Below are 12,125 nucleotides of genomic sequence, written 5' to 3' on the forward strand. Positions count from 1 at the left end.
CTGCCCCCCAGCCCCCCTCAGCACCCCTCCAATCTCCCCAGCACCCAGAGACCCCCCCCAGACGCCCCTCAGCACCCATAGACTGCCCCCCGGCCCCCCCTTAGCACCCCTCCAAGCCCCCCAGCACCCATAGACCCCCCCAGCCCCCCCCTCAGCACCCATAGACAGCCTCCCAGCCCCCAACCCCCCCCAAGCCCCCAGCACCCATAGACGCCCCCAGCCCCCCCAGCCCCCCTCCAAGGCCCCCAGCACCCATAGACCCCCCCCAGCCCCCCTCAGGACCCATAGACTGCCCCCCGGCCCCCCCTCAGCACCCCTCCAAGCCCCCCAGCACCCATAGACCCCCCCCCAGCACCCTCTCAGGACCCAGAGACTCCCCCAAGCCCCCTCCCCCCCCCCAGCCCCCAACTCACCCAGCCGGGCACAGGGTGGGCACAGCCCCCCCTGGGGCACCCATGGGGGCTCTGCCCCCCCTCCCCCGCCCGGGGGGGGCAGCCTTGGCCCCACAGCTGCGGCAGCTGCAGCACCTCCAGCACAGCTGAGGGGGAGGGAGGGGAGGGGGGAGGGGGTCAAGGGCTGCTCTCCACCCATGGGTGCCCCCCACCCACCCCTCTTAGCCCTGCCAGGGGGTCTCTCCCCTCCTTCCCCCCCCCCCCCCCCAGGGCTCCACTAAACCCCTCCTTAGGTGCCCCCCACCTCCTTAAGACCCCTTTAGGAACACCCCCACCCCCCTCCAGTGGATGCCCCCCACCCACCCCTGCAGACCTCCTCCAACATGTGTCCCCCACCCACGGGTACCCCCCTACCCACTCCATGGGCCCCCCACCCCCGCAGGACCCCCCCCATGCACCCATAGGTGCTCACCCAGGGGGAGGGGCTCCGGGAGGCTCGGGGGGGGGCGTTGGGGCCCAGGCAGGGGGGGGTGGAAGCAGCGGTGGCAGCCTGAGCACTCCAGGAGGGGCTGCAGAGGGAACCACTTCAGACCAGTGCCCCCCAGTGCCCTGATCCCAGTGACCTCCTCCCAGTGCCCTCCTCCCAGTGCCCTCCTCCCAGTGTCCCCCAGTGACTTCCCAGTGCCCCCCAGTGACCTCCCAGTGCCTACCAGTGCCCTCCTCCCAGTGTCCCCCTCCCACTGTGTCCCAGTGACCTCCCACTGCCTCCCAGTGACCTCCTCCCAGTGTCCCCCAGTGACTTCCCAGTGCCCCCCCAGTGACCTCCCAGTGCCCCCCAGTGCCCTCCTCCCAGTGCCCTCCTCCCAGTGTCCCACTCCCACTGTGTCCCAGTGACCTCCCACTGCCTCCCAGTGACCTCCTCCCAGTGCCCCCCAGTGACTTCCCAGTGCCCCCCAGTGACCTCCCAGTGCCCTCCTCCCAGTGTCCCCCTCCCACTGTGTCCCAGTGACCTCCCACTGCCTCCCAGTGACCTCCTCCCAGTGTCCCCCAGTGACTTCCCAGTGCCCCCCAGTGACCTCCCAGTGCCCCCCAGTGCCCTCCTCCCAGTGCCCTCCTCCCAGTGTCCCACTCCCACTGTGTCCCAGTGACCTCCCACTGCCTCCCAGTGACCTCCTCCCAGTGCCCCCCAGTGACTTCCCAGTGCCCCCCAGTGACCTCCCAGTGCCCTCCTCCCAGTGTCCCCCTCCCACTGTGTCCCAGTGACCTCCCACTGCCTCCCAGTGACCTCCTCCCAGTGCCCCCCAGTGACTTCCCAGTGCCCCCCAGTGACCTTCCACTGCCTCCCAGTAACCTCCCAGTGCCCTCCTCCCAGTGCCCCCCCACTGCCTCCCAGTGACCTCCCACTGCCCTCCTCCCAGGGGCCCCCAGTGCCCCCCCGAGAGACCTCCTCCCAATGCCTCCCAGAGACCTCCTCCCAGTGCCCCCCTCCCACCCCACCCAAATCGCTTCCCAACCCCCCCCCACTAATTAGCAGCCAATTAGCCATTCATTAGCCTAACGAGCCCCACCTTGCCCCAAGGCCCTCCCCCTGCTCCTCTTTAACCTCCCTTAATCACCCTCCAAGGACTCATTGATGACCTCAGTCACCCCCTAAAGCCCACCCCCACCCCCCCCCCCCCCCACTAATTACTCATCCACTAGCCACAGCTCAGGGCTAATTGGCCCCCACCTTGCCCCGGGCCCTCCTGCCGCAGACGTCGCAGGCCTTGCACCTCCTGCAGCTCCAGGCCTCAGCCCCTCCGGGCCCCGGGGCCTCCCCTGCCCCCAGGCAGAAGGAGTGGAAGGGCTGGCAGCAGACCTGGCACAGCACCAGCTAGGAAGAGGGCACAAAACAAAGCGGGGGAGAGGGGCGTCAAGGGAGGGCGTGGCTAACCCCCCTGGCCACGCCCACTCGCCACAGCCCCACCCCATTGCGGTCCACCCCTCGTAACCCCTCCCACCCCCAGCCCCAGGCTCCTATAGGCAGCTTCAGAAGGGAGAGAAAGCGCTGGGGGCGGGGCGCAAGGGCCCCCGGGGGGGCGGGGCGCAAGGCCCCCCGGGGCGTGGCTAGCCCACCGAGTTACGCCCAGGCCACGCCCACTCGTCACAAGCCCGCCCAATCGCTGCCCGCCCCCGATAAACTCCTCCCACTCCAGGCCAACAATACAGAAGAGCTGGGGGGGGGAGGGGGGCGCTAGGGGCGTGGTTAACCGGTCCAGGCCACGCCCACGGGACAGGACCCCATCCAGTCGCAGCCCAGTCCTGCTAACCCCCTCCCAGTCCCAGCCGTAGACACGAAAGAGAAAAGGGGGGCGTGGCTGAAGGCTCCCTGGGGGCGTGACTAAGCCCCGCAGGCCACGCCCACTCCCTCTAAGCCTCCTCCCCAAACCTCCTCACAATCTCGTCCGGGTGGTTCCCAGCCCCCCCCCCGTCCCGGCAGCAGCCCCTCCCATCCCGGCAGCCCGGCCCTCCCCGTCCCCCCCATCCCAGTAGCGCCCCCCCCGGTCCGGCAGCGGCCCCCCCGCCCCGGCAGTCCCCCCCCCGGCCCCCCCCGTACCGGCAGCAGCCCCTTGCTGGCGCAGAGCAGGCAGACCAGGGGGGCAGGGACGGGCACGGAGCTGACGATGCTGAGCCCCCCCAGCAGCCAGACGCTCTCCAGGGCGCAGTCCTCCTGCGGGGGGGAGAGCAGGCTGGCACCGGGGGGGGGCACTGGGGGCAGAGGGTACTAGGGGGGGGAGGCACACAAGCAGGGGGATCCCCACCTTGAAGTCCACCCGGAGCCTGTGGACCCCATCCGGGGGGGGGCAGCGACCCTTCCCTGCCCACCCGTTCTGGGGGGGGTCCAGGGGGCCTGGGGGGCCCCAGTCCTGCAGGGGAACAAACCGGTAAGGCCCAGCCCCACCCCCTCCAGCCCCCTCCCAGTTCTACCCCAGTCCCCTCCCAGACCCCCCCACTCCCCATCCAGTGCCCACCAGCAGTTTCCAGTCCCCCCCCAGTATCCACCAGTGCCACCAACAGCTCCCAGTCCCCCCCAGTGCCCAACAGTCCCTCCCAGTGCCTCCCACTCCCTCCCAGTGCCCACCAGACCCTCCCAGTCCCCCCCAGTGCCCACCAGTCCCTCCCAGTCCCCCCAGTGCCCACCAGTCCCCCCCAGCAGCTCCCAGTCTCCCCCAGTGCCCACCGGTCCCTCCCAGTGCCCACCAGTCCCTCCCAGTGCCACCAGCAGCTCCCAGTGCCCTCCCAGTGCCCCCCAGCGCCCTGCAGTCCCACCCTGGGCAGCCTCCTCCGTGCCCTCAGCTGGAGCAGAGGCTGCAGCGGTGCCCGGCGGGGCCTGGGCTGCTCCTCCTCGCCCGGGGGTGACCCTGGGGACAGGGCAGAGACACCCTCAGGTGACCTCGGGTGACCCCCAAGGGTCCCTTCAGATGACCCCAAGTGACCTCTGGTGGCCCCAAGGGACCCCTCAGGTGGCCTCAAGTGGCCCAAAGTGACCCCAGGTGACCCCAAGGGTCCAATGAGGTGGCCTCAGGTGACCCCAACTGGCCCCAGGTCTCCCCAAGGATCCCCTCAGTTGGCCCCAAGTGACCTCTGGTGGCTCCAAGGGTCCCCTCAGGTGGCCCAAAGGGACCCCAGATAACCCAAGGGTCCCCTCAGGTGGCCTCAAGTGGCCCAAAGTGACCCTAGGTGGCCCCAAGAGTCCAATGAGATGACCCCAAGTGACCTCAGGTGACCCCAAAGACCCTCTCAGATGATCTCAGACCCCCAAGGGGATGCCCAACCCCCCTCCCTCCCCCCCCACAATGTCCCCAAGGAGGTCCCCAACCCCCCTCCCTCCCCCCCCCCCGAATGTCCCCCAGAGAGGTCCCCAACCCCCCCCAGTGTCTCCCACCCCAGCCTCGGGGGTCCGCCCCCCGCCCCCCTCCCCCTCTCACCCTCTGCCGCTGTCTCCTCGCAGTCCCCAAGCCCCGGGAGGTCTCTCTGGGCCGCGGGGGGGGTGAGGGGATCCGGACACCCTCCTCCCCCCTCCGGCCGCCGTCCGGGGGCGGGGCCTGAGGCGGCTCCGCCCCCCCGCGCCTGGAGGCTCCGCCCACCCCGTGATCGGCTCCTCCCCCCCGGACCCTTCCGACGACTCCCGGGGGGGACAGCGGCCTGCGGGGGGAGAAGAGGGAGGGGGGAAGGGCGCACGGGACAGTTGGGGACACTTCGGACCCTCCCCGAGGTCCCCAAGGGGGTCTCCAACTCCTCCCCGATGTCCCCAAGCCCCTCCCCCCCGTTGCCTCCGTGTCCCCAAGGGGGTCCCCAAGTCCCCCCCAACGTCCTCAAGCTTCCCTCCGGGGGCCCGAAAGGGGTCCTCAACCTCCTCCCATGTTCCCAAGACCCCACCGGGGGGCCCGAGGGGGTCCCCAAGCCCCTCGGGATGTCCCCAAGGGGGTCCCCAAGCCCCCCCCACCCTCGGTTCAGAAGCCCCCAGGGGGATCCCCAAGCCCCCTCCCCCCTCGGTTCCGAAGCCCCCAGGGGGATCCCCAAGCCCCCTCCCCCCTGTAATGGGTCCAAGCCACCCCCGGGGGGGGCCAAGGGGGTCTCCAAGCGCCCCCGCCCCCTCCCCAAGTACCTCCTGGCCCCTCCATCCCTGTCCCTTGCTCGGGGACCATGTGCGGGGGGGAGGGGACAGGAAGGGAACAGGGAGGAAACACCTGAGGGGAGAGGGGGCAGGGAGAGGATACCTGAGGGGGGGAGGGGACAGGAAGGGCACAGGGAGGGGACACCTGGGGGGGAGGGGGCAGGGAGACGATACCTGAGGGGGGGAGGGGACAGGAAGGGCACAGGGAGGGGACACCTGGGGGGGAGGGGGCAGGGAGACAATACCTGAGGGGGGGAGGGGACAGGAAGGGCACAGGAAGGGGACACCTAGGGGGGAGGGGGCAGAGAGAGGATACCTGAGGGGGGGAGGGGACAGGAAGGGGATAGCTGGGGGGGGGGGGGGGAGGGGAAGGGGGCAGCGAGAGGACACCTGAATGGGGGGCACACAAGCCCAGCCCCTGAGACCCTCTATAGACCTCTAGGGATCCCCTTAGAGACCCCCCAAAAAGCTCTATGGGACCCCCAGAGACCCCACCAGACCCCTAGGAAACCCTATGGAACCCCCAGAGCCCCCCCCAGAGCCCTAGAGAACCCTATGGGACCCCCCAGAGCCCCCCCACAAGCCCTAGAGAACCCTAAGGGACCCCCAGAGCCCCCGAGAACCCTATGGGACCCCCCAGAGCTCCCCCCCAGAGCCCCATAGAACCATATGGGACCCCCAGAGCCGCCCCAAGATCCCTAGGGAACCCTATGGGACCCCCTAAGCCCCCCCAGAACCCTATGGGACCCCCAGAGCCCCCCACCCAGAGCCCTGTAGAACCATATGGGACCCCCCAGAGCCCCCCCCAGCCCTATAGAACCCTATGGGACCCCAAGAGACCCTCTCCCAGGGCCCTATAGAACCCTATGGGACCCCCAGAGCCCCCCACCCAGAGCCCTGTAGAACCATATGGGACCCCCCAGAGCCCCCCCCAGCCCTATAGAACCCTATGGGACCCCAAGAGACCCTCTCCCAGGGCCCTATAGAACCCTATGGGACCCCCAGAGCCCCCCACCCAGAGCCCTATAGAACCATATGGGACCCCCCAGAGCCCCCCCCAGCCCTATAGAACCCTATGGGACCCCGAGAGCCCCCCCCCCCAGAGCCCTATAGAACCCTATGGGACCCCCAGCGCACCCCCCCCCAGAGCCCTATAGAACCCTATGGGCTCCCCCCCAGGCCCCACCCCCAGGTGCCCCCTCCCCACCTTTCCGTGCCAGCCTCTCCAGCTTCCGAGCCTCGATCTTGTCGCAGCGCCGGTACCTGCGGGCATCAGGATGGGCCAGTAAGGGCCAGCATGGGCCAGGAAGGACCAGGATGGGCCAATAAGGGTCTCTATGAGCCAGGATGGGCCTGAATGGGCCCCGATGGGCCAATACGGGCCAGGATGGGCCAGGATGGGTCAATATGGGCTGGGATGGGCCAGTAAGGGCCAGGATGGGCCAATATAGGCCAGGATGGGCCAGGATGGTCCAATATGGGCTTGTATGGGCCAGGATGGGCCTGAATGGGCCCCGATTGGCCACTACGGGCCGGGATGGGCCAGGATGGGTCAATATGGGCCGGGATGGGCCGGGATGGGCCAGTAAGGGCCAGGATGGTCCAATATGGGCCAATAAAGGCCAAGATGGGCCAGTAAGGGCCTATATGGACCAGGATGGGTCAATATGGGCCAGGATGGGCCGGGATGGGCCAGGATGGGTCAATATGGGCCAATAAAGGCCAAGATGGGCCAGTAAGGGCCTATATGGACCAGGATGGGTCAATATGGGCCAGGATGGGCCGGGATGGGCCAGGATGGTCCAATATGGGCCAATAAAGGCCAAGATGGGCCAGTAAGGGCCTATATGGACCAGGATGGGTCAATATGGGCCAGGATGGGCCGGGATGGGCCAGTAAGGGCCGGGATGGGCCAGTAAGGGCCAATATAGGCCTCTATGGGCCAGTAAGGGCCTGTAAGGGCCAATATGGGCCTGTATAGTCCAGTAAGGGCCGGCGTGGGCCAGTAAGGGCCAGCAAGGACCTATATAGACCTGTATGGGCAAATATGACGCAGTAAGGATGAGTATGGATCAGCGGCAGTAAGGACGAGTAAGGATTTGTATGGGCTACTATGGTCCAATATAAATCTGTACAGGCCAGTACAGACCGGTATAGACCAGCAAGGATGGTTATGGGCCAGTAAACATCAGTTGGGACCAGTATGGACCTGCATGGGCTGGTATAGGCCAATATAGGTCTGTATGGGCTAGTATGGGCCAGTAAGGACTTGGATAGGCCAATAAGGATCAGTATGGGCCTGTAAGGATGAGTATCAGCCAATAAGGATGAGAATGGGCCAGTAAGGATGAGAATGGACCAGTAAGGATGAGAATGGACCAGTAAGGATGAGAATGGGCCAGTAAGGATGAGAATGGGCCAGTAAAGACCAGTTGACGCCAGTATGGACCTGTATGGGCTAATATGTGCCAGTAAGGACTTGTACGGGCCAATAAAGACGAGTATGGGCCAGTAAGGACTTGTATGGGCCAGTAAGGACTTGTACGGGCCAATAAGGACTTGTATGGGCCAGTAAGGACTTGTACGGGCCAGTAAGGACTTGTGTGGGCCAGTAAGGACTTGTACGGGCCAATAAGGACCAGTATGGGCCAGTAAGGACTTGTATGGGCCAGTAAGGACTTGCACAGGCCAGTAAGAACCAGTATGGGCCAGTAAGGAATTGTATGGGCCAGTAAGGACTTGTACGGGCCAATAAGGACTTGTATGGGCCAGTAAGGACTTGTATGGGCCAGTAAGGACTTGTACGGGCCAATAAAGACCAGTATGGGCCAGTAAGGACTTGTACTAGCCAATAAAGACCAGTATGGGCCAGTAAAGACTTGTATGGACCAGCAAGGCCCAGTATGGATCAGTAAGGACCTGTATGGGCCAGTAAGGACCTGTATGGGCCAGTAAGAACCTGTATGGGCCAATAAGGACCAGTATGGGCCAGTAAGGACCTGTATGGGCCAGTAAGGACTTGTACGGGCTAATAAGGACCAGTATGGGCCAGTAAGGACTTGTACAGGCCAATAAGGACCAGTATGGGCCAGTAAGGACTTGTACAGGCCAATAAGGACCACTATGGGCCAGTAAGGACTTGTACAGGCCAATAAGGACCAGTATGGGCCAGTAAGGACTTGTACAAGCCAATAAGGACCACTATGGGCCAGTAAGGACTTGTACGGGCCAATAAGGACTTGTATGGGCCAGTAAGGACTTGTACGGGCCAGTAAGGACCAGTATGGGCCAGTAAGGACTTGTGTGGGCCAGTAAGGACTTGTACGGGCCAATAAGGACCAGTATGGGCCAGTAAGGACTTGTATGGGCCAGTAAGGACTTGCACGGGCCAGTAAGAACCAGTATGGGCCAGTAAGGAATTGTATGGGCCAGTAAGGACTTGTACGGGCCAATAAGGACCAGTATGGGCCAGTAAGGACTTGTACTAGCCAATAAAGACCAGTATGGGCCAGTAAGGACTTGTACTAGCCAATAAAGACCAGTATGGGCCAGTAAAGACTTGTATGGACCAGCAAGGCCCAGTATGGATCAGTAAGGACCTGTATGGGCCAGTAAGGACCTGTATGGGCCAGTAAGAACCTGTATGGGCCAATAAGGACCAGTATGGGCCAGTAAGGACCTGTATGGGCCAGTAAGGACTTGTACGGGCTAATAAGGACCAGTATGGGCCAGTAAGGACTTGTACAGGCCAATAAGGACCAGTATGGGCCAGTAAGGACTTGTACAGGCCAATAAGGACCACTATGGGCCAGTAAGGACTTGTACAGGCCAATAAGGACCACTATGGGCCAGTAAGGACTTGTACAGGCCAATAAGGACTAGTATGGGCCAGTAAGGACCTGTATGGGCCAGTAAGGACTTGTACGGGCCAATAAAGACCAGTATGGGCCAGTAAGGACTTGTACAGGCCAATAAGGACCACTATGGGCCAGTAAGGACTTGTATGGGCCAGTAAGGACTTGTATGGGCCAATAAGGACCAGTATGGGCCACTAAGGACTTGTATGGGCCAGTAAGGACCAGTATAGGCTAATATGGGCCAATATAGGCCAATACGAGCTAGTAAGGACCACTACGGGCCAGTACAAGCCAATATGGGCCACTACAGGCCAGTAAGGGCCTGTATAAACCAGTAAGAATCAGTATGGGCTAGTATGAACCAGTATGGGCCACCATAGGCCTGCAAAGACTAGCACGGGCCAGTAAAGACCAGCAAGGACCTGTATGGACCAGTAAGGCACCAATGAAGATCAGCACAGCCCAGTAGGGACCAGCAAAGGACCAGCAGGGACCAACAAGGACCCAGTAAGGGCCAGTGGGCTCCCAGCTCCCTCCCGGGAGTCAGTCCCTCCCAGTCCTCCCCCAGCACCTCCCAGTGCTGCCAACCTTCTCCAATCCTCTTCCAGTGCCTCCCTGCTGCTCCCCCTAGCGGCTGCCCCCGGAACTGCGAGCAGCTGATTCCCTCCCAACCCCCTCCAGTCCCCTCCATATCACCTCCCACACCTTCCCAGTGCCCTCCCATTCCCATTCCACTGCTCCCCGGCTCCCCCTAGCGGCCGAGCTCGGAACTGCAGGGAGCTGTTTCCCTCCCAGTCCCTCCCTATCGCCTCCCAGTCCATCCCAGTCCCTCCATATCCCCTCCCAGTCCTTCCCAGTCCCTCCATATCCCCTCCCAGTTCCTCTCAGTCCCTCCATATCCTCTCCCAGTCCCTCCCAGTCCCTCCACATCACCTTCCAGTGCCTCCATATCCCCTCCCAGTCCTTCCCAGTCTCTCCATATCCCCTCCCAGTTCCTCTCAGTCCCTCCATATCCCCTCCCAGTCCCTCCCAGTCCCTCCACATCACCTTCCAGTGCCTCCATATCCCCTCCCAGTCCCTCCATATCCCCTCCAGTCCCTCCATATCCCCTCCCAGTCCTTCCCAGTCCCTCCATATCCCCTCCCAGTCCCTCCATATCCCCTCCCAGTCCCTCCATATCCCCTCCCAGTTCCTCTCAGTCCCTCCCTATCCCCTCCCAGTCCCTCCATATCCCCTCCCAGTTCCTCTCAGTCCCTCCATATCCCCTCCCAGTCCTTCCCAGTCCCTCCATATCACCTCCCAGTCCTTCCCAGCGCCCTCCCATTCCCATTCCGCTGCTTCCCCTAGCGGCCGAACTTGGAACCGCAGGGAGCTGTTTCCCTCCCAGCCCCTTCCCAGGTCCCTCCTGAGCCCAGAGCTGCCGGGAGTGGGGGTGGGGGGTGGTTCTGGGGGGGTGCAGAGCCCCTGGCAGCCCCTGCCCTGCCCACCCACACGCAGCACTGCTTCTTGGTGTTGGGGCCTCCGAACTTGGGCTTGTCTCTGCAGTTGGCGCAGGTGGCGCAGTCCTGGGGCCGGCGGCAGCCCTGGCACCGCCCGCACCGAGCCTGACGGTTCTTCCGGGGCGGGGCCCCCGCCGCGGGGGGCGGGGCCAGCGCGGGGGCGGGGCAAGGCGAGACCCCCAGCAGCTGGCCCCGCCGGGGCCTCACCCCCCCGGGCCAATCGGCTGAGGCAGGGCCAGTCAGGGCTAGCAAAGGCCAGTCAGGGCTAGTAAGAGCCAGTCAGGGCTAGCAAGGGCCAGTCAGGGCTAGCAAGGGCCAGTCAGGGCTAGTAAGAGCCAGTCAGGGCTAGCAAGGGCCAGTCAGGGCTAGCAAGGGCCAGTCAGGGCTAGTAAGAGCCAGTCAGGGCTAGCAAGGGCCAGTCAGGGCTAGCAAGGGCCAGTCAGGGCTAGCAAGCACCTGTAATGACCTCTAAGGTCCAGTAAGGACCAGTCAGAGATAGCAAGGGCCAGCAAGGGCCAATCAGGACCTGTATGGGCCAGTAAGGACCAGTCAGGGTCAGTCAGGACCTGTACAGGCCAGTAAGAACCAATCACGACCTGTATGGGCCAGTAAGGACCAATCAGGGCCAGTATGGGCCAGTCAGGACCAATCAGGGCCAGTATGGGCCAGTCAGGACTTGTAAGAGCCAGTATGAGCCAATCAGGACAAGTCAGAACCAGTATGGGCTAGTCAGAACCAGTAAGGACCTGTAAGGGCCGGCAAAGGCCAGTCAGGGCCAGTGTGGGGGGATGGGGGTCCCCAGGGGCTACCAGGGGGCTTCAAAGTCCCTCCCAGTAGCTCCCAGTATGGCCCAGAGCCCCTCCCAGTGCCCCCCCACTCCCCTCCCAGCCTCTCCCAGTGCCCCCCCACTCCCCTCCCAGCCTCTCCCAGTCCCCCCCCGTTCCTCCCAGTGCCCCCCCAGTACCCTCCAGCTGCTGCTGCTCGCTGCTCCTGGGGATGCTCTCTGGGGCTGTGGCTCTGGCCCTGCCCAGGGCCAGGGCAGAAAGAGGCCTGGGTGGGAGAGGCTGGGGGGGAAGGGGAGGGAAGAAGGACTTAGAGCCTATAGGACCCCCCCAGAACCTCCAAATCTCCCTCCCAGCACCCCAGACTCCCCTCCCAGCGCCCATAGACCCCCCCAAGCCCCCCAAATCTCCCTCCCAGCACCCATAACACCCCCCCCAGACCCCCAAATCCCCCTCCCAGCACCCATAACACCCTCCAAGACCCCCAGACTCCCCTCCCAGCACCCACAAGACGCCCCCAAGACCCCCAGACTCCCCTCCCAGCACCCACAAAGCCCCCCCAGACCCCCAAATTCCCCTCTCAGCACCCCCAGACCCTCTCAAGAGCCCATAGGGACCCACAAGCCCCTCCCAGCACACCACCCCCATCCTTTACCTGGGAGTCCCTGGGGGTCCCCTCGGGCTCCTGGGGGTCCTCAGCTGCCAGCTCCAAGCCCTGGAGGGCAAGGAGGCAGAGGGCATTAAGAGAGGGGAGACCCCAATAGTGAGGCAGAAGGAGAGGGGGGACCCCAAAAGTGAGAGTGGGTGGGAAGGGGGAACACCAAAAGTGAGGCAGAGGGGGAGGGGACACCCCAAAGGTGAGTTGGGGGAAAGGGGAACCCCAAAAGTGGGGCAGAGGGAGAGGGGGGACCCCAAAAGTGGGAACCTAGAAGTGGGAC

General features: G+C 64.3%; 1 protein-coding gene across 1 annotated transcript; it reads right to left on the bottom strand.

Moving 5' to 3' along the window:
* Positions 1-873: 873 nt before the first annotated feature.
* On the bottom strand, positions 874-11,902 carry LOC137461419 (histone-lysine N-methyltransferase 2B-like; the record flags this gene model as incomplete). Its single annotated transcript, XM_068171159.1, has 10 exons — positions 874-961; positions 2,122-2,265; positions 2,989-3,102; positions 3,194-3,298; positions 3,702-3,793; positions 4,361-4,577; positions 6,257-6,312; positions 10,398-10,635; positions 11,370-11,469; positions 11,843-11,902. Coding segments are annotated over 9 exons (1,065 nt in total), but the record flags the coding sequence as incomplete, so codon positions are not given.
* Between the last annotated feature and the right edge of the window lie 223 nt (positions 11,903-12,125).

Source organism: Melanerpes formicivorus, unplaced genomic scaffold (assembly GCF_026170545.1).
Source record: "Melanerpes formicivorus ecotype bairdi unplaced genomic scaffold, bMelFor1.0.p_v2 SCAF_2138, whole genome shotgun sequence".
Lineage (NCBI taxonomy): Eukaryota > Metazoa > Chordata > Aves > Piciformes > Picidae > Melanerpes > Melanerpes formicivorus.